Raw genomic sequence first — 24,168 nt, forward strand, 5'->3', positions numbered from 1 at the left:
AATGTCCACTTATCTGGCTGGTATCCGGGAACTGTCTTTGTTTACTTATGTATGTTATATTTACAAAGAGTTTATGCCTGTACATTGGGTCCTGTGTATGCCATTTTTTCCCTGACTGCCTCCAAGGTCTAGTGGTAGAGTGTCCTCCCGGAGAGCAGAACGTCAAGTGTACGATCCTCGTCTGTGTCATACCAAAAGCCGTAAAAAATGGTACTTGTTGTTACCCTTCCTGGCGCCCAGCATTAAGAGGCTTAAACAAGGACTGGTCAGCTCGGAGTCAGTATACTGTGTCTGAGTAGGGTATTCATGTTAAATTGTGGCATGCTATTTCAGTGGGCTAGCACTATTAAATCGGCATCAGTTCGGCCTAGTACAAGCAGCCACACTCACACGTGTATGCATGTCGCTATATAAGTGCACTAATCTTGGACGCAACTTTAAACTCCATTTCGCCCCACCTCACTTTTTCCCTGAATGCTGTCCTAATGATTGATTATGTCAACTTTGATTGATTACCGGTACATTGTTGAAATTAGGAATGGAAGTTAAAGGGTCCTGACCATGATAACCTCAATGTTGATAATTAGGGCCTCCAGATTCAGATTGTATGGCAATAAACATCAAGGATACCAGAGCCTTCTTAGTTTCTAACATTGGCTTATCATGTATGGTATCTGTGCTAATGCAGAAAACAGTGCAGTGACTGAATAGTGTGCATGATAAATTGTTGAACAAAGTGTAAGTAATATACAATATTCATTTTAGATTTTCAATCATTCATTAAATCTATGATCAATTAAACATTAATGCACTCCATCTTAGAAGATAGCACATCAGACATTTTATGTATACAGATTAAAGACATGCTAAAAGGGCTGTTTGACCAATGTTGACATGCTGAAAAATTAACATAATATTAACTTGACTAATTAACTTGACAAACTACCTGACTAATGAGTGATTAATTGAGTCAAACAGATCACAAGCAAGGGTCATCAGTGAAGTTCTTACAGCCTCCTGACACTGGTTGAATACCAAGTTGAATATCATTCAGTTTGTATAGTTCTGTACAGCATGTTACATTAATACCTATGGGTCACTGAATGGTCAGATTGTTGGTCTTCCATTTAACTGATGTCTGCATGTGATCACTTATAAGAGGTACTGAACCCAAACCTTTACTGCCTGGAGTTGGTGAGTGAACTTGTCACCATTATGTGGAATAAAACTGACAAAACCCTTTACATATTCAATAGAAATCTCTCCTAAAACCAGAGTTGATTGTACGATTCCGACTATATCATGAGCATGTGTTTATGAATCACTATCAAATAGTGATGATACCAGGTGTTTGCGAAAAGGTTAGTATCCCCCCCCCCCAACTGCTGGCACCCATCACAAACACATGCAAAGGCAAGTCAATAGTTCACCTGAAAAACACAGGAGCATCTGTTCCAAGTCAAAATAGGGAATTGCATTAGACATCATTTTTGTCACTGATGCATCAAATTTGGAAATGTCCTCCACATGTCTGCCAAGAAACATTTTGAAAAAAATACATAAATGATGTAGGTCATAAACATTTATAACTTGCATGAAAAACACAAGCTTTGGTATGGTGCTGAAAGAGCAAGGATTGCAATCAGGGTGAATTTGGATTTGAATCAGCAGCTCCTGGCATGATTTGAGGAGCAAACTCGTGACAGCATAATGATTGTGGTGCCACGTCCATTAGTCCATCCATGCTGCCTGCTTCAAGGAAGTACCAGTGTATGTTTTGTTTGTTTGTTTATTGTTTAATGCTGCACTTAGCAATATTTCAGCTATATGTCAGCGGTCTGTAAATAATCGTGTCTGAACCAGACAATCCAGTGATTGACATTATGAGCATCGATCCATGCAATTGATTAATCAACCAAGTCAGCGAGCCTGACTACCCGATCCCGTTACTCGCCTCTTACGGCAAGCATAGTCACCTTTTACGTCAAGAATGGGTTGCTGAAGACCTATTCTACCCTGAATCTTCTCCGGTCACCAATGTATGTGATCTGGGGCACCACCATCAACAAGGTGTTCCAGGATGCTGTCATCATGTTAATGTGCTGACCTGGCACCAATGTATGTGCTCTGGGGCACCACCATCAACAAGGTGTTCGGGGACGCTGTCATCATGTTAATGTGCTGACCTGGTACCAATGTATGTGCTCTGGGGCACCACCATCAACAAGGTGTTCCAGGACACGGTCATCATGTTAATGTGCTGACCTGGTACCAATGTATGTACTCTAGGGCACCACCATCAACAAGGTGTTCCAAGACACGGTCATCATGTTAATGTGCTGACCTGGCACCAATGTATGTGCTCTGGGGCACCACCATCAACAAGGTGTTCCAGGACACCGTCATCATGTTAATGTGCTGACCTGGCACCAATGTATGTGCTCTGGGGCACCACCATCAACAAGGTGTTCCAGGACACCGTCATCATGTTAATGTGCTGACCTGGCACCAGTGTATGTGCTCTGGGGCACCACCATCACCAAGGTGTTCAAGGACACCGTCATCATGTTAATGTGCTGACCTGGCACCAGTGTATGTGCTCCGTAACATCACATGGTGATCTAGGTGCCCCAGAATATCTAACCTCACCCTAGCTAAGCTAAGGATGAGAACTTCTCTCTGGTCTCTGGACCAAGTGTTTGTCATGTTCTGTCAAGGATTAAATATGAACAATGTTATTGATCAAGAGTGACATTGTTTGTTTGGGATGGCTGACTGTAAATGTATAATACATGTGGGAGGAGGATTAACATGGCATCTCATCTAGGGATTAGATGAAGTGAATGAAGCGTAACTTATGTTCCAGACATATGCATGGCTTCTGATGGCATGGCTACAGGTTGTGTAACCTTTTGAAATAAATATTAGTTCCGACAACAGTTGACTGTGTCTCTATGACAGCAGTTATAGTGGTGTATGCACAAGGTACACTAGACTAACACATAGTGGATAAAAATATGTCTTTAAAATAACTGATTTTTTTTTCAAAAGAACCTTTCCTCTTCTGCTGTGGAATCAAGGAAACTAGACTTGGTTTAGTTTGATCTTGACTTGCCGAGGCTGTTAATAAACATATACAGTAAATTTCTACATGCTTATAACAAACTGGAGGGTATAACGAACTGTTTTTTTGTCCTGACCATCTGCTGTGTATATGTTGTGTATATTCTTATAACTAACAACGGTTATAATGAACTACAATTGGTGGTCCCTTTGAGTTCGTTATAACTGTAGTTTACTGTTTATATATATATTCCACAGTCATGGTGCAGGACTAAAGCCATTAACAGTCACTGTTTCTTTTTACCAAATCCATATTTTCATGTTATGAATGAATACAAGATATGGCCTGTGTTTATGGACTGCAGACCGAATTGTTAATGCCCACCCCCACCTCTTTAGGGCTTTTAGTCCAGGGAAAGTGCTTTTACTGTTACCCTCACTCAGCCTTGCCTATGTTGTTATAACGGAGAGGAGGGGGAAGAGACAAAGGTATAGTCGGGGTAAACGTGAGGCAGGGGGTGGACAGGGGATCTTGAATCAATGAATATTTTAGGGGGCATTAAGGGGGCAACTCTAGAAGAAGGGGTTGGATTGGAGGTGATGAATTGTACCCCATAATGGTTTCTTATTATCAAGGAGGAAACTGGGCAGGAAAGGGGGAGGTGGTGTGAACTAGATTAAGGGAGGGGCTGCATAGAGGGAGGGAATGATGGGGGGATTCAGGTAGGGGAAATAACCTTATCTAGGAGGCTGGGGTAAAGGTGTGAATGTTTGTATCGAATATCAGCCTGAATTAATTTGGTTGAGGAAATTGTGGATTTTAGGGTGGACGAAAAGAGTGCAAGGGTTGGGTCAAGGTGCAAATGGCTGTATCAAATATCAGCTTGTGTTAATTAAGCTGCAAGAAGGCTTGGAGGGAGGTGTCAGAGATAAGTTGTTCCACAAGGTCGGCCTGTGTGTCTCCTCTCAGTTAATTATAAGTTTACTTATAACACAGGGACACACACTAGTTGGGATGCCTGGCATGTTTGGGTAGACCACTCTGTTACTTTGATGCTTGCAAATGGGGTTGAGAGAAGGGCTTCTTGACCTTAAACATTTGAAAAGAAGACATTATATGTGAAAACCTTGCTGGAATTAGTGTGTATAGGCATGATGTGAAGTCTTTGAAAAAAGGCTTTTTGTCACCATTTTATTTTAAATTTTTATTCAAGTGTAAATCTGTCTTGTATAAAGTGCCTTGTTTATAAACATTTGTACATGCAGGTTGAAAGGTCTTACATAGGAAAAACCTGTTGTATTTCTTAGTATAAACTTTTCAGACACACTTAACATACCAAGCATGACAGTTTTCCTTCATCATGTTTTCTTTCTCAATGAACATATTCAACAAAAATAGCAATTGAATTACAAGTATTGATGGGACATGTGTTTTTTTTAAAATTTCTTTTATAGATAATTGCAGTAATTATTAGCACCAATACATTCATAAAACAAATAATTTTCGGCATGTTCAGGTTAACCAAGACATATGCAGAAACATCCTTGCTGTTAGGATGGTGTACTGCTGACCTCATATATATGTCGACAGTCCGGACCAAAGTGAATTGTGCATATTTTCATTGGATTCAGACAGTATAAGTTACGACCCGTGAAGTTCGGATGGTCAGACTTGCTGACTTGGTTGATGCATGTCATCATATCCCAATTGCGTAAATCTATGCTCATGATGTCAATCACTGGATCAAAGTATCATTTACCATCAGAACTAGGATTTATCACAAAGACATGAAACTTTTTAGGGATAACAAGATCATTACAAAGAATAAAGAAGTTGTCATCCATAAAAAAGTTTTGTATCATCAAGATCTTCCAACTTCTAAGGAGCGATTGGGTAACCTAGTGGTTAAAGCGTTTGCTCATCATGCCAAAGATGCAGGTAGCCCATTTCTGGTGTCCCCTGCTGTGATATTGCTGGAATATTGCTAAAAGCTCCAACTTCTCCAACTTCTAAATGCCTATCAAATACTTGACTAGGATTTGTCATTTGTGACCAACAGGAGGATCTAATAAAGATTGTTGTTTCATCTGTGGTATCATCAGCATCAACTATGGATGGATCGGTTGAAATTGTTGTTCATTTTGTTTGTTCAAAAGATAAATCTATTGGAGAATGTGTTTCATTGCGATTACCTTCAATAGAGGATCTACTAGAACATGCATTGGCTTGTGATCATCATCATGAGATAGGAGATCACAGTAATGTGATTGTGAAAATACAAGCCTTTATGTCATTGTGTATGGATGGGTCAGATGTCGTAGGACCAGCTTTGAAACATCTCTTGTAGCCTCATGATAAGAAATAGAAAAAGGGTTAGAAAATTCAATGTTCATTATCATTATTCTTCTTGGAAGATGGAAGACACCATTAAAGTTCAAATACACCAATTTCTGTGAAACTGAACTTCTTTCAGTATTACCACGTGTATTAAGAGTTTCAGAGCAATATATTTTAAACACAGGTGTGTTATAAGTTTCAGAGCAATATGTTCCAAGCACAGGATTATTCATTATGACCTAGTGACAATATTGAGTTACATGGAGATGTATCATCCTCTCTCATAGGTCAGATTATCAGGGTTTAGATTGTCAGCTTGACATTTGGAGGGAGACAGTGATCTTTTCAAGTGGTGTTTGGCCAACATTGGAATTGAGGTGTGTACACAGTTTGACATAGACTTGCTGTACACATGACATACATACACTGGCTGATGGGGGCTTGCAGGGGGAGACTGGGCTCTCATAATGACAGGTTAGTGCGGTGGTAATGTAGATATACTGCATATGGTGATAGGGCCATGGCAAAATGATTACCTGTATTTACTTGTCCGAGTATGTCATCAAAAGTTAGCAGTTTGCAGATATTTTGATCTTTTTGATTTGTTATAATTGACAACATCCTAAATAGGATATTTAAAAGTTTGAGTTTCTCTTGGGTGATGTACCCTGTGAAGATCCCGGTTAGAATGGGTGTTAACCCATGCTTGTCATACAATGATAAGAGGCGACTAACGGGATCGGTTGGTCAGGCTGACTTGGTTGATTGTGTGTCATCATACCATGACGGCATGGATGATTGCTCACACTATCATTCACTGGATTGTCTGGGCCAGACTCGATTATTGACAGACCACCGTCATATGGCTGGAATATTGTTCAGTGCAGTGTTAAACAACAACAAAAAAAAAATATTGGTTGATGTATTGTTCCTGACTGGTGATAGCAAGAAATAGATACAAGCATGCTTCATGTTGTAACATGCTGAGGGATGATTTTGTCCTCAAACATATAATGAAAATGTTACTTTGAGAAAAGGAATATCAGAAAACAATAACAATGGTGTGTGGTTCGCATTTCTCCTGACCCAACATTTGTTTCAATTAGTCACCCTACTTTGAAACTCATGGGACAATTTGTTATTGTTAAGGGAACTAGTTTTGTGTGGTGAGTTCTTTATTGCTTTTGTCAGAAATGATACACATACATTCATATACAGTTTGTCATTTGGACAGCTAATGTTGTGTAATTCGAGTCCGTTGACATTTGTCTTGGCGTGACTTCTGGCATGAGTTCTTGTAGGTTGTGCTAGGTCATGCGGCTCTGATATCACTGACTGACACGCACATAACTGTACTGTTGTGGTCATGTGACAGTACCTGTGATCATGTGACTCTCCCGGGAATGTTGTACCGGTTGTTGGAGCAATACAATATTTCATGCTTCACTTCACAGGAAACAAGACAAGAATTTCACAGTGTTTTGTTTACTGAGAGCTATTGTTTGATGGACATAAAGTCATCCAAGCATGGAATATTATTCAGCAAACTGTTTTTCCTTTTATGTCCATGCATGCAGGGATAATGATTTATTGTGATGAAATAAAAAATGGTTATTGATTTATGTATGGAAAATATTGTTGGAAGTTGAAGCAAATATGTGGGTATTGAAATGAATGCTACTTATCATTTTGATGAAATATTTCACATTATTGGGAGATAGAAATTATAGATATCCCATGGTATGGAGCAACAAATAAAACTGGTTTTGTGTGATCATATTAAATGTAATGCTTTTACTAGTATATGTAATTAAAATTATTTTTCAAAACTTTAAATTTCATGTTCTCAACACGGGTTCTATGGTGACATTCCCTGGGAGATTCCTGGTCAGCATGGGTCCCCTGTACTGCATACTTTTTTGTAAAAGTCAACCACGGAGTATTGGCGTGTTGGTTACAATATGTTTGATCTGTCTGATTGTGTGTCATTGTACCCTGACAGAATTGATCGTTGTTCAAACTGTCAACCACTGGATTGCCTGGCCCAGACTTACAGGACACCGTGATATACAGGGATGAGAATCTTCTGTGGATCCACAAATTTTAGTGACCACAAATTTGTTAAATCTGATGGCTTCCCCCAAAACACCCCCAAATTATGGACCATGCTCCATTGCAAAGAAGTTTCAGTTGAGGAAAATATCCATTCTCATCCCAGGATATAACTGGAATATTATGATTACATTCAATCACTTGTCCAATCTGTTTTGTCCAATCTTGCAAATAGTAGATGCTTGTTTCTTATCATATCTAAATACTTATCAGTTCCAACATTGGTACCCAGTCCAGTTCAAATATTTCCTTGATGACTGTCACTTGCGATCAATCAGTCAGACTCAATGTGAACCTTGTTGTGACCTGACATGGCCTTTCTCCATGTGGGGTGCATTGTGTGTACTGTGGTCAGTCAGGTCAAGTGCAGCAACACCACATGTGGTCACTGCATAGAAGCCACATGGGTATTGATTCCTTGGGAATTTGGGCCACATGTCAGTAAAATCATTATCTTCATCATATATTTGCCATTCAGCATGATCAGAGGACTATTTTAATAGTTTTTGTTCCTATAGATTAGGTCACATTTTTTCAAAGTCGAAAATAGTTTATAATATTTTGAGGTTGGATTGGGTTTGGGTTACTTATAAAAATGGTGTGAAAATATATGGCTACATTAGCATATCATATCTTCCAGAATTACATATTGAAATGATTTTACTTTTGGGAATAAAAAGTTATAAACATGAATATCAGAGTATTTTTGTGTCTGATATTCCATTGACGAATCCTCTAAAATGGCCTAAAGTAATTGATAAATAAGTGTTCTGTTATAAGTAATAAATGGAGTCATCAAGAAATAGTCTGTTCATCTTACGTTATACCTGTGAGGAAATAATGAAAGTGTGTGGATGAAGCTATGCTGATAGGGAGCCAAGTTGATAAAGTGTCACTGTTACCTTGTCACCCTGAATGTGTAGGTTTGACTATCACATGGGAACAACGTGTGAAACCCATTACTGATGTGTGAGTGAGTGAGTGAGTTGGCTTTTATGACTCTTTGAACAGTATTCCTGTTTTATATCACGGCTGGTCAGCTTATTGTGGGAGGAAAACCTGAAGTGATGCAGGTCTTGGACCTTTACCACTTTGGTGAAACCCTAGAGTATGGGTATGGTGTAGACAAACCTAGAAACATAATTGGTGTGATCTGGTATTTAAACCAAAGATCATAGGTTTCGGGTATGCTCATGAGATGCGATTCTGCACATTGAATTGTGCAGTGGGGGGCCCCGCGGGTATGCTCATGAGATGCGATTCTGCACATTGAATTGTGCAGTGCCGGGCCCGGGGCCCCCCCATTCCTGATGCCTTCAGTTTTGATGCTTTGACATTCCTGTTAAACGCTATCTTTCACTCCATCCCTTACGAAATATGGCTACAGTACTGTGGTCTGTAAAACTATGCTGGAAATCATGTGTGCATGTTCAGAGTAGTAGTCTGTTGAAGCATATTTTGTAGTTTTGTAGTCTCCCAGACCCTCGAGAATAAATGAGTCCAATTCAGATATGGAATGTTTGGGCAAGTCTAAATTGCCTCAGCTCTTCAGGAACTTTTCTGGGCTCCTTTTGAATTTTATCATTTTTATTTTGTATTTATATATTCAATTTATTTCTGGGACTAAATGACAGGCTAGGTTTTCTGTTGCTTCAAAATCTACATTTCAGTGTTGGAACAGACAGCTGACCTGCCTGTCCATAAGATGTCAGTCTGGGTCCTGATTCACAAAGTGTTCATAGTGTTACGAGTTATTATAACTATATAGTTTATCAGAGGCTGCAAATATCATAGTGCTATGAATGCTTTGTTGATCGGACCCCTGGTTATCTGTCTCTTCTTGTCTCTGCCAGCATTTCTGTCTGCCTCAGTAGCTTCCGACTGTCATGTCGCATATGTAGTTCTAAACTGATATACCAATCATCAAACTAAATCTCTCACACAAATTGAACTGACATACCTGTAAAACTTGAGATGATTTGATGGACATGGAATGAATGTGCCCAGCCATGCACCATTGCCAGTGAGTTCCTTCACGTCATCAGGGCTGGCTGTGTGGAATGAGGCCATTTAGCACCAGTTAGCGACAGCTTGTATATTACAGCCTACAGTGGAAGTGACAATTATAGCACGAACCTGCTGCTGTTTGATGAAGGATAAGGGATGGTCTTCATGTTTTTTATTAGTTGGAGTTTCAGCTTACAGTACTAAAACAGATATCATGACACTGTGCTAGGTTTATATGTCAGAATGGCACAAATTTGATATGACCCACATAGGAAGTCCATTTTATCCATTTATGGTTACCTCTGGTTACCTCTGCCATGATACGGGGCGGTCGGGTAGCCTAGTGCTTAAAGCGTTCGCTCGTCACGCTGAAGAGCCAGGTTCGAATCCCGACATGGGTACAATGTGCAAAGCCCATTTCTGGTGTCCTCCGCCGTGATATTGCTGGAATATTGCTAAAAGCGGCGTAAAACCAAACTCATTCACTCACTCTGCCATGATACTGCTCTACTATGTTTAATAACAAAACTAACTTTGAAAATTGTAAAGTTTATTTGCAGCCTGACATATTAGATATTGATCCAGAAAGCCTGCTTAGAAAATAGAACAAAAGAAAAATTTAGAAAAAAAGAATTAGAGTGAGATTGTGAACCAACATGATCAAGCTATCACAGAACATTCGAAAGCATAGCTTAATGTTTCACAATGCTAGCTTATTAATGTATGACATTCTGTGACATATTGTTGATGGTAATATGTTATTGGCTGCGAAGAAAAAAATTGATACATATATCACCATAGTTGTTACTTGGCACTAAGTAGCCATGTCAGTAGTATAATGATAGGCAAGTGTTGCAGGATGCCTGGTTCATACATTCATATTTTAGTAATTGAAATAACTCTCTTTGTATGCTTAGAGACATTGATTTATATAGTTTGACCAGAAATTATTGCGAACTTGTTATACCTTTTTGGTCATCAATGTTTACCATATCAAGATGTAGAACTTATTCTGACTTTAATTGAAGGGGGAGAACTCTGCATGTCATATTTTTAAAGTTGTCTCCCTTGGTAAAAACAAGCTGGCAGATGGTAAACAAGGCTACTGTGGAAATGGCAGCTTTAGAAAAAGAATAATATTTCTGAATTATACAATGTAGGAATCAGATCAGAATACAGATAGAACAGACATTCTCCTATCAACTGTTTATGTGTTTTGAAAAATATTGATAGTAGAGATGGAATTGAGCACAAAAAGGGAGAAGGTAGGCCAAAGAAATTGACTATTGGTGACAGAAGGCGACTTGGTACAGGAAAACAGATGCATAAGCATGGAAAATATTAGGCATTAGGATGCATTTGCATGCAGTATTTTGCAGAAATCACAACAAATTCCATCACCACTCCTAAAACCTTAACAGCAAGAATGACATTTAAACTGGTGTTTAGAGCATAGAAATTTCAATCATGTTCAATTGGGAGAATGTTATGTTCTCAAATGAAAGTTCAGTGTGACTATATCGAAACTGCATAAAATTGGGGACCAAAGGTACAGAAAAAACAATTTACCAGCGTCAAAAGTACGGTCCTAAATTTCATGTGTGGGTTGGGGTGTCTGTGTCGGGTACCTCTCCATTATGTGTATTTGAAGGTAACATAACTTGGGCAGTGTACACTGACATTCTACAGGACATCTCCTTCCAACAACACAAGTTTTCAACGGTAGAAACTAACATTTTTAGTCCACTAGTCCTGATAATGATAACATATAGCAAACCCCTTAAAAATGGCAAATTTCTTCCAGTCCTTATGTACCTTAACTATTGGGCAGTTTGGCAAGGACTATAGGACAAGAGCCTATTTTTAATGCTGGTTTTGTATGGTGGTGGTTGGGTAGGTGGGTATTCCTGCAAGACAATGATCCAAAACATAGAGCGAAGCATTTTAAGGAATGGTTTAACGAGCAAAATCTTACACTCCTGGGATGGCCCAGCTAAGGTCCAGACCTGAACCGAATTGAAAATATTTGGGGAATCATGAAGGACAATATCAATAAAAACTATCTAAAAAATGTTTGTGACATGAAAGCAGGGGTGGTGAGATATTTGGACAGTATGACTCATGATTTTCTAACTTTCTTGAAAGGCAGTATGCCTCGCCGCAATAAAACATGTCAGATAAGCAGTGTTTCTTTGACAAAGTTATCTCTTAGTCTATGACTTTATAAGTCTATAATGTTCTCATTCTAAATAATTTCTGGTCAAACTATACAACTGCTCTAAACCTTGCTTTATACAACTGCTATTGCATATCGCTTCCATGCTTGACTTTAAAACACATAATCCCAGTGAGGAATGTGAGTTGAATTGGTCCAAGTACCACATGCTTGACTTTAAAACACATAAGCCCAGTGAGGAATGTGAGGTGAACTGGTCCCAGTACCACATGCTTGACTTTAAAACACATAAGCCCAGTGAGGAATGTGAGGTGAATTCGTCCCAGTACCACATGCTTGACTTTAAAACACATAAGCCCAGTGAGGAATGTGAGGTGAACTGGTCCCAGTACCACATGCTTGACTTTAAAACACATAAGCCCAGTGAGGAATTTGAGTTGAATTGGTCCCAGTACCACATGCTTGACTTTAAAACACATAAGCCCAGTGAGGAATGTGAGGTGAACTGGTCCCAGTACCGCATGCCTGACTTTAAAGCACATAAGCCCAGTGAGGAATGTGAGGTGAACTGGTCCCAGTACCGCATGCTTGACTTTAAAACACATAAGCCCAGTGAGGAATGTGAGGAGAATTGGTCCCAGTACCACATGCTTGACTTTAAAACACATAAGCCCAGTGAGGAATGTGAGGTGAATTCGTCCCAGTACCACATGCCTGACTTTAAAACACATAAGCCCAGTGAGGAATGTGAGGTGAACTGGTCCCAGTACCACATGCCTGACTTTAAAACACATAAGCCCAGTGAGGAATTTGAGGTGAACCGGTCCCAGTACCGCATGCCTGACTTTAAAACACATAAGCCCAGTGAGGAATGTGAGGTGAACTGGTCCCAGTACCACATGCCTGACTTTAAAACACATAAGCCCAGTGAGGAATTTGAGGTGAACCGGTCCCAGTACCGCATGCCTGACTTTAAAACACATAAGCCCAGTGAGGAATGTGATGTGAATTGTGGTCCCCGTACCACATGCTTGACTTTAAAACACATAAGCCCAGTGAGGAATTTGAGGTGAACTGGTCCCAGTACCTCATGCCTGTCATAAGAGCTGAGGATTGCTATTGATTGAATTGCAAGGTTCAGTGGCTTGGCTCATTGTGTCTGATGACAGGGATTGATGCTCATGCTTTCAGCCACTGGTTTGTCTGGTCAAACTGTATGTACAAGACACACCTTTAGCCCCATATAACTAGTGAGGCATCCCTGAATCTAGTCAAAATGTATGTACAACTAGACACACCCTTGGCTCCATCCAGCCAGTGAGACGTCCCCTGACTCTAGTCAAACCGTATGTACAACTAGAGACACATCTTCTATTCCTACTAGTTAGACCTTACCTTACTTAATTCATTCTGATTCTAGCTACTGTACTACTGGACACTCATGGAGCTTCCATCCTCTCTTAGTCCCCTCCCTCTAGTGTACGTGTGATATACGTTAATTCATTCTTTCTTCTGATTCTAGCCTCTATGTATGTACTACTGGACACACCTGGAGGCCCCGCCCCCCAGCCAGACTGACTCGCCAGGGAAGTTGATGCCCATGTGGCCACCACAGGCAGACGACAGTGACCACGACACAAGGCCATCCCTCAAATACACCGAGCCAGGTGAGTAATGCCATCAATGACAGCCTCCTGTTCTTTTTGAAGGCTCAGTGGAAGGGATATTACATCTGAAACACTGTACCTCCAAGGAGGATAGAGTGCTTTGTCTTGAACATGTCCAGCCAGAGTTCAGATCATTTCATTGGCAACATGATTGGTAGTCCATGGTATGGCTGTTAAGTAACTTTAAAACTTACCCCATTTATCCACTGCAGGACTACTGGAGAAATTAAACTTCCAGATTGATAATGAAAGATGTAGCCACCATTATTTGATTGTTTTCATGAGCTGCTGACACAAGATGAAATGCCATTGGATAGTTGCTGTGGTTTGAGGTAATCATGGTAATAGGTAGTGGCAGGTTTAAGGGCAATTGTTGATTCCTCTGGGTTTGGGTTATGGGAAGAGGTGTGTTTGTGGACAGTGGGTGGTTCCACTTGGTTTGGGTTATGGGTGCTGTCAGTTTTAAGGGCAATGGGTGGTTCCTGTTGTTTGGAGAAGGGTTGTAGCAGGTTTAAGCGCAATGGGTGGTTCCTGTTGGTTGGGGGAGGGGTGGTGGTAGGTTTAAGGGCAATGGGTGGTTCCAGTGGGTTGGGGTTATAGGTAGTGGCAGGTTTAAAGGCAATGGGTGGTTCCTGTTGATCGGGGTTATGGGTTGTGACAGGTTTAGGGGCAATGGGTGGTTCCTGTTGGTTGGGCTTATGGGTGGTGACAGGTTTAAGGGCAATGGGTGGTTCCTGTTGGTTGGGGTTATAGGTAGTAGCAGGTTTGAGGGCAATGGATGATTCCTGGGGCAATTGGTGGTTCCTGTTGGTTTGGAGAGTGGTAGTAGCAGGTGTATGGGCAATGGGTGGTTCCTGTTGGTTGGGGGAGGGGTGGTGGCAGGTTTATAGGCAATGGGTGGTTCCTGTTGATCGGGGTTATGGGTGGTGACAGGTTTAGGGGCAATGGGTGGTTCCTGTTGATCGGGGTTATGGGTGGTGGCAGGTTTAAGGGCAATGGGTGGTTCCTGTTGATCGGGCTTATGGGTGGTGACAGGTTTAAGGGCAATGGGTGGTTCCTGTTGGTTGGGCTTATGGGTGGTGGTAGGTTTAAGGGCAATGGGTGGTTCCTGTTGGTTGGGCTTATGGGTGGTGGTAGGTTTAAGGGCAATGGGTGGTTCCTGTTGGTTGGGCTTATGGGTGGTGACAGGTTTAGGGGCAATGGGTGGTTCCTGTTGATCGGGGTTATGGGTGGTGACAGGTTTAGGGGCAATGGGTGGTTCTTGTTGATCGGGGTTATGGGTGGTGGCAGGTTTAAGGGCAATGGGTGGTTCCTGTTGATCGGGCTTATGGGTGGTGACAGGTTTAAGGGCAATGGGTGGTTCCTGTTGGTTGGGCTTATGGGTGGTGGTAGGTTTAAGGGCAATGGGTGGTTCCTGTTGGTTGGGCTTATGGGTGGTGGTAGGTTTAAGGGCAATGGGTGGTTCCTGTTGGTTGGGCTTATGGGTGGTGACAGGTTTAAGGGCAATGGGTGGTTCCTGTTGGTTGGGCTTATGGGTGGTGGTAGGTTTAAGGGCAATGGGTGGTTCCTGTTGGTTGGGCTTATGGGTGGTGGTAGGTTTAAGGGCAATGGGTGGTTCCTGTTGGTTGGGCTTATGGGTGGTGACAGGTTTAAGGGCAATGGGTGGTTCCTGTTGGTTGGGCTTATGGGTGGTGACAGGTTTAAAGGCAGTGGGTGGTTCCAATTGGTTTGGGGAGGGGTAGTAGCAGGTTTAAGCGCAATGGGTGGTTCCAATTGGTTGGGGGAGGGGTAGTAGCAGGTGTAAGGGCAATGGGTGGTTGCTGTAGGTTGGAGTTATGGGTGGTGACAGGTTTAAGGGCAATGGATTGGCATTATTAATGTATGGAAGTTTTGAATATGATGTATTGTGTCTGTTGTTTACAGTCATTGGCATGATTGGTGGTGTACATTTAAAGGAAGTGGGTAGAAGGTGGATGTTTAGCTATAGGTACAAAGCAGAATTCAACGCACAATTGATGTCCCCTTATTGATTCGCAACTGTGACTGTCCATCAGAATATCTTCATAAATGCATCATGAAGTGCTGTAAATATATGAAAGCAATGTATTGTTGGATAAATCAGCATTTGGTTGAGACTCCTTTGTTGAATAAAATACTGATAAATGGGTCTTATGTAAATGTCATTCTGTAGTTCTGTAGAGGATATTTCTATGACAATGAAAAGTGCCATCTTATCTGATCACATGACTTGGTCATTCTTGCTCTTGGTTTTCAACTAAGTTATAAACCTCCAGTAATATCACAGTGGGAGACACCAGAAAAGGGCTTCACACATTTTACAAAAGTGGGGAATCAAACGCGGGTCTTTCACATTATGATTACGAAAAAATGCTTTAACCTCTAGGCTACCCCACTGCCCCCTCCCTCATTATGCTGAGATGCAGTGATATTTTTTAAATACTGTTAAAAGTGGTTAAATCCAACCCACACTCACTCACTCACTCACTCACTCACTCATGGATTGTCCCAAGATCCAGCCAATACACAAATAGTCTCTTTTGACATGAACATAAAGTTTTCTTTTCTTTTCCTTATCATAAAGATAAAGTGAATGATACGAATAGTGATTTTTCAGTGTGTCACACGTGTGGAATCACTGTTAGGGTTTACTTTATTTCAATCATTGAAGTGTAACAATTAGCCAGAGGCCCTTAAAGATACAGTCATCCTACAATCATGATGCACAAGGATGGTAAAGCAATAAAGGGCATATCACAGTGATATATCACACAGTGGTGGGAGAGTGTATCTGAAGGGTAGTTGACCCATTTCATTGGCTGTCTGTAACAGTGCTTACAACTCCATGATTCAACAGTGTAACTGTGCTCTTCAAGGGACAAATTGCACATAATCAGCAGTAATTTACCTAATTATAGTAGGTTGGGTAGGATTTGTCTGTAGCACATGGCTGTCATGGCGGGGGAGTTGATCCTGAACGGGAAGTTGTTTGGAAGTTTACGATTACGGAGATGTGCTGTTCGTGTTTGAGTGATACATGCAAGGCAGGCTATGCGATATAGGATTATACACCAGGGAGACTGCCAACAGGAATCAATATGATCGTACAAGGAACCATTCACTTAACAGTGGAACTTTGTGTTTTTTGTAACAAGTTTGTTTGACTTTGTTGATTGTTCATATGTCAGAAAGCTGGCAGAAAGTTCATGGATTTATTCTTTGATTGTCTTACTCACTTTCTGATGTCTGTGAAATGACAGATATCTGTGGACTTTATAACAGAATGGAGAATTTATATATGTGAGGATTCCTGTGAATTTGGTTTTTAAGTTGTAGTTGTGTAATTGATGATGTGTCTATGTGTTAGATCTCCTGGACACTGGGATGAGATCTGTGACCACGATAACACAGCCATGTGACATTGAGAGATGTAGGAGCAGAGATGCAGCCACAGCATTTCATTAGATGATTATTGTCAACAAAATCTGGTGTCATTTAGAATTCAGAATAGGACCCTAGTGACTCGGGTCAGATATGGATCTAATATTGCCCTATTGTTATCTCCTGATTACATACAGTTAAAGCAAAGGAAACTTTTACATAGGAGCATGAGGAAGTGGTAACTGTAGTTTGTTTGGATTTGCCTATCTACAACCTGGAGCATTGACCTAGAAAATGTTTTCCTGGGAAAATTGTGAACCAAAGAGGAAGTGTTGATTGTTTGAGGTTGCTTGGATACATTGTCATACCTTGAAATGATCAAATAACCAAATTAATACAGAACATCAGAATAATGTATTCAGTACGTGACTTTCTATGAGTCCTCCGCCAATGGTGAACCAGGCCACAGTGTCAGGGTGTCCAGGAGAGGTCAAGATGACCAACCAGGTGGTAGTAGAGACTCTAGTGAGGAACATCAACTGGACGCAGTGCGTGAGTGAGGTGGTGCATGAGGTTGCAGCTGCAGTCCCTCCAGACCCTCCAGACCCTCCAGACCCACCAGGTAGTCTCGAACTTCTACTGCTGTCATCACTGATGTATTGTAGCAAGCTGCTTCTCACGATTATATGACAGGGCAAGGTGACCAAGTGGTGTAAGGCACTTCACGCTACCCTGCAGTGTTATGTCCCTTTGTTTCCAGGATCTGCTGGTGCTGATTGTGGGTGTCTGAATCAATGATTCTTCAAGAGCTTGTGGGTCTTATCAAAGCTGTAAACATCTACGACCAGCATCTGGGTGTAATTTCCGCCATCATTAAATGCTAACGCTGTGATCAAACCGAAATACTGTTGAAACAGCATTGAACCCCATGTCACTCACTCACTCATAGTCTAACCCTATCTGAGAATCCAGTTTTGGATGGGTGGATTGTTGTTCACTCTGTCAACCACTGGTCGGCTTGGCATAAATTACTGGCTGACGTGATATAGGTTGAATATGACTGACTGCAGCACAGCACATCCTGTCACACACCCCTTGGGTCCCCAAACATAAAACATTGTTCTATCATGAGGTCATTTCTGGAGAATCAAATATGCTTTCACGACTTGATGATGTCATACATTGGATGACGTTATTTTTGAGAGGGAAGTGTCTAGTAAGTTGTTCTCCATAGATGTAGCTGGGCTACGCAGATAAACACAGTGGCTGAACAGTTACATCCAAAAGTGGGAAAGATATGATAATTGGTATTAGGAGAAAAGGTACAGGTAATCGACGTGAGGATTTTGAGAATATGTGGGAAATACCAAACTTAACCCACCTGTTTGTTAAATGGATTTGTCCGACATTTCTGAGGTTGGATTCTATTCAGTGAGTTATCATTGTTAAAATTTGGGTAGATATTGAGAGCTTGTACATTTTATCAACACCCTTAAGGAGGCTGTACATAATGGTGACATCACATATAAGAAATAGATGACTCGTGGTCCTTGTTTATCGTACAATAAAACACTGCAGGGAGAATAAACCACCCCTCTTGGTTTATTCTCCCTGCAGTGTTTTATTGTATGATAAACAACGACCACGAGTCGTATATTTCTTAAACAAACACGCCTTCCTGTGCACATGTGGTGCGTCCTGTCCTTACCATGTGTTTGTGTTCCAGAACACCAGGCAGCCATGGTCCAGATGCGCCATGACTACAAAGAAGACATTGAACTGGTCAAGGTAAGTTTCCATGTCATACTCGTGTCAATATGATGTCCACATTATGATAAAATATGCACAGCTGATAGTACAGACCAAATGGTGCCACAGTTTGGTTGGTGGCCATGGTAAGTTGATGCACCATCACCATGTCTACCAGCTGTTATGGATCTATAATTGCTAATGTATAACACAATCTAGTCATCTAGCTTCCTTTTATTTTAAGACATGATTTGAAATCAATTACAAGTTATGTCTCTTCTGTGCCCCTCCTATTGACCAATCAGATTCCACCTCTCATATGACTTGCAATTGCTTCAAACAAAATGGCGGCACCCAGTTCAAGACGTTCTGATAGATGATCAAGATCTATATTGTAATGAAACGGGTCTTACCTCTTGAAATTCATCAAATCACGTAACCGCCTTGATTAAAAACAAGAAAATATTTGGAACATATCTGTCGACGCCCAGTTGGCGGTACATATCCTTTGCAAAACCTGCAGTCGACTAAAATCTGCATTTTGAAATCCATGTTGTTTATGAACCTGAGGTAGATTTTGTTAGACGATTTTGATTGGATTGTGCATTGACTTGTTGGTCCAGCGAAAATAAAACTCCATAATTCCAACCTAGTTTGGCAAGGGTGGAAACTGGAATTATAGAGTCAGTTAACCCCCTTGCCTCAGAATACAGATGTGGTATTTATCTAAAACTTCCTATTCCGAATCTCCGGAAATCTTACAATATAAATATGATTGAAGACACAGATGTTCCGAAAACCTATGTGTGTCAATTTGATAGTAAAGGAAACTTGAATTGTTTTAATGTCAGGAGTGTTCCTGTACAGTAGGCTAAAATTTAGTCCCAGAAATAAATTTATTCACATTGAAAAACATGTCTTCAAAATGAAAAATATAATTCAAATGAAGCCCAGAACAATGCATAATTTCATCCTAGGGCTGAGGAAATCTAGACTTGCCAAAACATTTTGAACATGAGTTGGATTCCGTGTTTAACTTCTTCTCTGGGAGACAGACTACCTGTACAGGGAATCTGGGATTTATGGTTGTGCTGCCTCAGGTGAATGACTTTTTTAATTTCAACATTCATTTGTGAGGGACAGACAATCTGTTATGTCTAGTTGGGAGTAGTAGATTGTTCTATATATTCGTCTCCATTCTGGGAAAATGTAGAAAATGGTGCCATCCCGGTTACAAGTAGAGATATCGGCTCTGTCTGTGATGTCATGAACAATGGAGTCATCTTCAGTTATGGGTTGATATGACATCACATTTTATGGGCCACTTTACTAACTGAGAAAACAAAGGAACAATTAATATGAAGTAGCCAATCAGCATGAAGCAAAAAATATTATGCTCAGTGAGAATTATGGAAAATAATTTCACCGACAGTCATGCCCCTATTGGTGTTCCTGGTAAAAGTATAATAAATAATATTTAGTGTTGTTGGAAATGGACAAATTGATTGCATTTCTGTATGGGAGTGGAATGTTCCATCGCCTTTGGGTACATGTTAGTTTAATTACGTCTAGAAATCATGTGACTTAATGAATGTAATTCTGTAGGTCAGCCCTGCGTGATTCATAATGCACACATTGTATATTGGTCTGTAGGACATTAATAACTCCCATTATGCCAATTATCTCATTGAGTTTGCATATTTCCTTGGTGCTTGGAGCCACTACTGTCATTTATTGCACTGGCACCGAAGGTTGGGAAGAATAATTTGAAGGAAGGTTCTTTTGGATCAAACATTAGCTGGGACTCAATTTGGATTGCATTTGGAATATGTGGAAGTTTGCATTGTTTATGTGATCTTTGTCTCTGAAACAGTAGCATTGTTGTGTTTTGTAATGTTGATGATGATTAATCAAATAGTGTTATCAGTTCATGTGTTACGAGATAGATCCTCTTTCTGCAGTGTAATGATGGGTTCTTCCAGGTAGGTTCTCATAGGTAGTAGTTTTGTATTTCTTTGGGTCTGTTCAGTTCTGTTCAGTTCTGTTGTTTCCGTGTTATTGATTTATTATGAGGCAGATTTACGACACATACAGTTGACTCACATTATCTGGAACTGAAGACACCTAAGCCACATTCAAATGAATATTCTTGGTTCTTAAATGTATATAGCCAAGTGGTTAAAGCGTTCGTCACACCGAAGACATATGTACAATGTTTGAATCCCATTTCTGGTGTCCTCCGCCATGATATTGCTGGAATATTGCTAAAAGCGGCGTAAAACAATACTCACTCTTAAACTTATATGTTTTAATATGGAAGTTTTGCTTGCAATTTCTTTGTCAGCTTGTTGCATGTCAACATGTACACTATCAACCCTTACATTCACTGTTCAAAAAGAACTCAAAAATTAATGACTTGGAAGAAAAAGCCTGAAGTTGTAAGTGTTGATAAGGAGACCATTGAACTAGCTGTTGGCTGCATTCTTTGTAGAGTGATTCCTTGGACTGATGTTGGCTAGACAAAATGGCAGTTTTTAGTATGAATATAAAAATAATTGTACACCAAACAGTGATCCCTTAGAAGTGTGGTTGGTAAAATGATATGAATGAGATGAGAGAGAAAGATGCTGATGGGACTGTACTTGGAAGACAATGAGTTATCACCCTTCCCAGTTTGGTCTTCTTTAGTGTTTATGTTTGTTTTCTAACTATGAAAACAAACATGACATGATTTGGTCAAAATTGTATTTCTTTCACAGTTGTGAAATATTTGGTTGATCCACAAGCCAACGAATACATATTAATGAATTTGAATTAGTAAGTTGAGCCAGCTGTATCATGCAATGTCAAGCCATGTATTTTATGCTAGTCCATTTCGATCATTAAACTTTTAGTATTTTCTTTCATCAAATAATCTTTTAAACTGATCAAGTTTCATTGATGTATTGAGATATTTTACAGGCTGTTTTATGACCTGCAGGTTTTCCTTCAGTGTACCATGTGTTCTGTGACAAAGAATATTGTACATTACCAAAGTTGCTCAATAGTTTGCCATCATATGAAAACAATGACATCAGTTTGGGCGATATCCCCTGTCAATATAAAAAGTAATCAAGTTCGAGATAACAAGAGTCAACTGTATAAATGTGCACAAATACAGATGGAAAATATGTGGTTTAGCTGTGTAAGGGTTAATACGGTTAATCTGAGGCGGCAGAACACCTGTTGCCTGCCACCTGATGTGGTTAATGACAGCTACCATCGATACCTCAGACAATTCTGTGTCCTCAGGGTTGGACTTTCATTGTTGAGGGCCACTGGTTCGATTCCTTTTTTTCCAAATACATGAACCTGGTTTAGGATTAACATGGGATTACTTAACAGTAAACTGCTCCAGATACAGGTATGTGGCCATGTTTCCATCAATGTGCGCAATAGTAATAGTGTATGTTATCATGGATATGTATGGTGGTCCGGTCACTGTGACAAGTGAATGATTCACTGTATTGTCTGTGTTGGAATGTCATCATTTTATGTTTCTCTAAACATAGTGTTGATGATGATGGACTGTTTTTTTTGTAATTTTTTAAAAGATTTCTGTATGAAATATTTTGAATTCAAGTTTGTTTACTTCATTTGACTTTTTGTTTTTCTTACTTGTTTATGGATCTGTTGGTCCTAACTTTCGTTAATGTGGATCATTATTAAAATTTTGAGACAAGAATTTTTTGCCCTTTTGGTCAATGAGGACAAAATCCGTTTAATTGGATGAGTAGGTACCCCTGTAGATCCGGGTGCAGGTTAGAATAGATCTTTAACCCCATATCGCCTCACCTGCTCTTCAGCAACCCATGCTTGTCGTAAGAGGCTACTATTGGGATCTGGTGGTCAGGCTCACTGTCTTGGCTGACTTGGTATGATGTCATTCACTGGATTGTCTGGTCCAGACTCGTTTATTTACAGACCGCCGTCACATAGCTGGAATATTTCTGAGTGCGGCTCTAAACAACAAACAGAAGATAAGAAGGATTGAGAGGCAAAGAGAATTAACTTTTTGTCCTGTCAGAATAATAACACCTTTACTTGTTTTCTTTCTTTAACCTGTAAACAATACTTCTGAAAGATGATTTAAATACCAACCCTATTGGTTTAGCAAGGAAATTACAAAATGTAGACCTTAGTTTAATATCAGCATTAGAAATTGGCACTAGTCCTGTACTCCTTGCCAAGCTGCCAATTACCATGAATAGTTAAGGTATCATTAGGACTAGTGGAAATTTGCCATTTTTAAGAGTTTTGCTATATGTTATCATTGTAAGGACTAGTGGACTGAAACTGTTAGTTTCTACCACTGAATATGGTAACACCTTTGCCATTTTTATTCTGGAAACATGCTTACATATCTTGAGGATTGAGGATTCAGGGATACAAAATGTTCTTTTTTTTTATCCATCGTATATTTATTGTTTCATCAATTTGATCAATTTAGTGTACACATTAGTATGACCACTTCTTTATCATGCTCATGAGAATACCCATAATTAAATTCATTTCATTGTCAAGATTAGGTTACAAATCTATGTTGGTTGGCATCATGTGCAGTAAGTGGGGTATGCTTGTAGCATCATTATTGACTTTGTTGATCAATGCCTTGTCTGCCGTTGGTGCCAGTGGGAGGAGTAGACCATTCCTGAATTACTCAGCAGTTGTAGGATTATCTCTTTGTACAGTACTGCCTGGAACTGTGTTAAATTGTCTTCAGACAGTCAGCAGACAGCTTGCAGGCAGTAGGGTCAGGTTGTTCCATTGGTTGCAGTTATGAAGCAGATATCTAGTGTAGGGTCTCAGGAGAACATGGAACGACATGGGCTGCTATATAGCTTTTTAGATGATCTTTAATTTAGGCTGGAATCGGTAAAGAGATTACAAGAAACCCTGGCGTCCCGTGAAGCAGTTCTTTGATTGCGCCTTGAGTCTACTCCCACACAGCCAACATGGGCTTGACTTGTGGGAAGGGAAAGGCTGTACAGGTTTGTGTTGGTTGTGCATGTTAGTTACAGCATGCGGGGAGGATTTATGACTTTCATCTTCACTGACAGAACTGGTGGAAAAGTTTTTTTGTAAATTTAGGTGACATTTCTGTGGATCAGTTTTGTCTTTAATCTTCATGCGGTTTTGCAGATGGATGGATTTGACAGATATAGTTGACATTTTAAAATTGCTGTTGTGTTTTCATAGAGCTAGATGGTGATCACCATAGCTGGTGGGACAGGTTATTGGAGGCTTTGGTCTGGTGTGGGGGCATGGGTGGCTCATAGGTCTAATGTCAATGTTGAAGAGTTGCATCCGTTAGCATTGCCAGGATCTGCTGTTGGCGAGTTCAAATCCAAGATTGGCCCTCTTTATTGTACACCATATTAGTGCTTGTGAACTTCACCAAACATGATAAACATTGAGCTGTTTAAAGGAAAGTAAACTCAGGCACTCAGTTGTTAATATTGTGTCCAGTTGTTTGTTTGTTTGTTTGTTTATTTCTTGTTTAACGCCGCACTCAGCAATATTCCAGCTGTATGACGGCGGTGTGTAAATAATCGAGTCTGGACGAGACAATCCAGTGAATGACATCATGAGCATAGATCCACGCAATTGGGATACGA

General features: G+C 40.3%; 1 protein-coding gene across 1 annotated transcript in view; it reads left to right on the forward strand.

The window, feature by feature from the left end:
* Positions 1-24,168, forward strand: part of LOC124134840 (titin-like) — an 82,539-nt gene that overhangs the window by 18,360 nt on the left and 40,011 nt on the right. Inside the window, exons 4-5 of the mRNA XM_046499902.2 lie at positions 13,219-13,363; positions 18,489-18,550. Coding sequence (XP_046355858.2) covers positions 13,219-13,363; positions 18,489-18,550 — 207 coding nt within the window. The remainder of the gene's footprint in view (positions 1-13,218; positions 13,364-18,488; positions 18,551-24,168) is intronic.

The sequence above is a fragment of the Haliotis rufescens genome, unplaced genomic scaffold, assembly GCF_023055435.1.
Source record: "Haliotis rufescens isolate VD_foot unplaced genomic scaffold, xgHalRufe1.0.p SCAF_3, whole genome shotgun sequence".
In the NCBI taxonomy this organism is placed as follows: domain Eukaryota; kingdom Metazoa; phylum Mollusca; class Gastropoda; order Lepetellida; family Haliotidae; genus Haliotis; species Haliotis rufescens.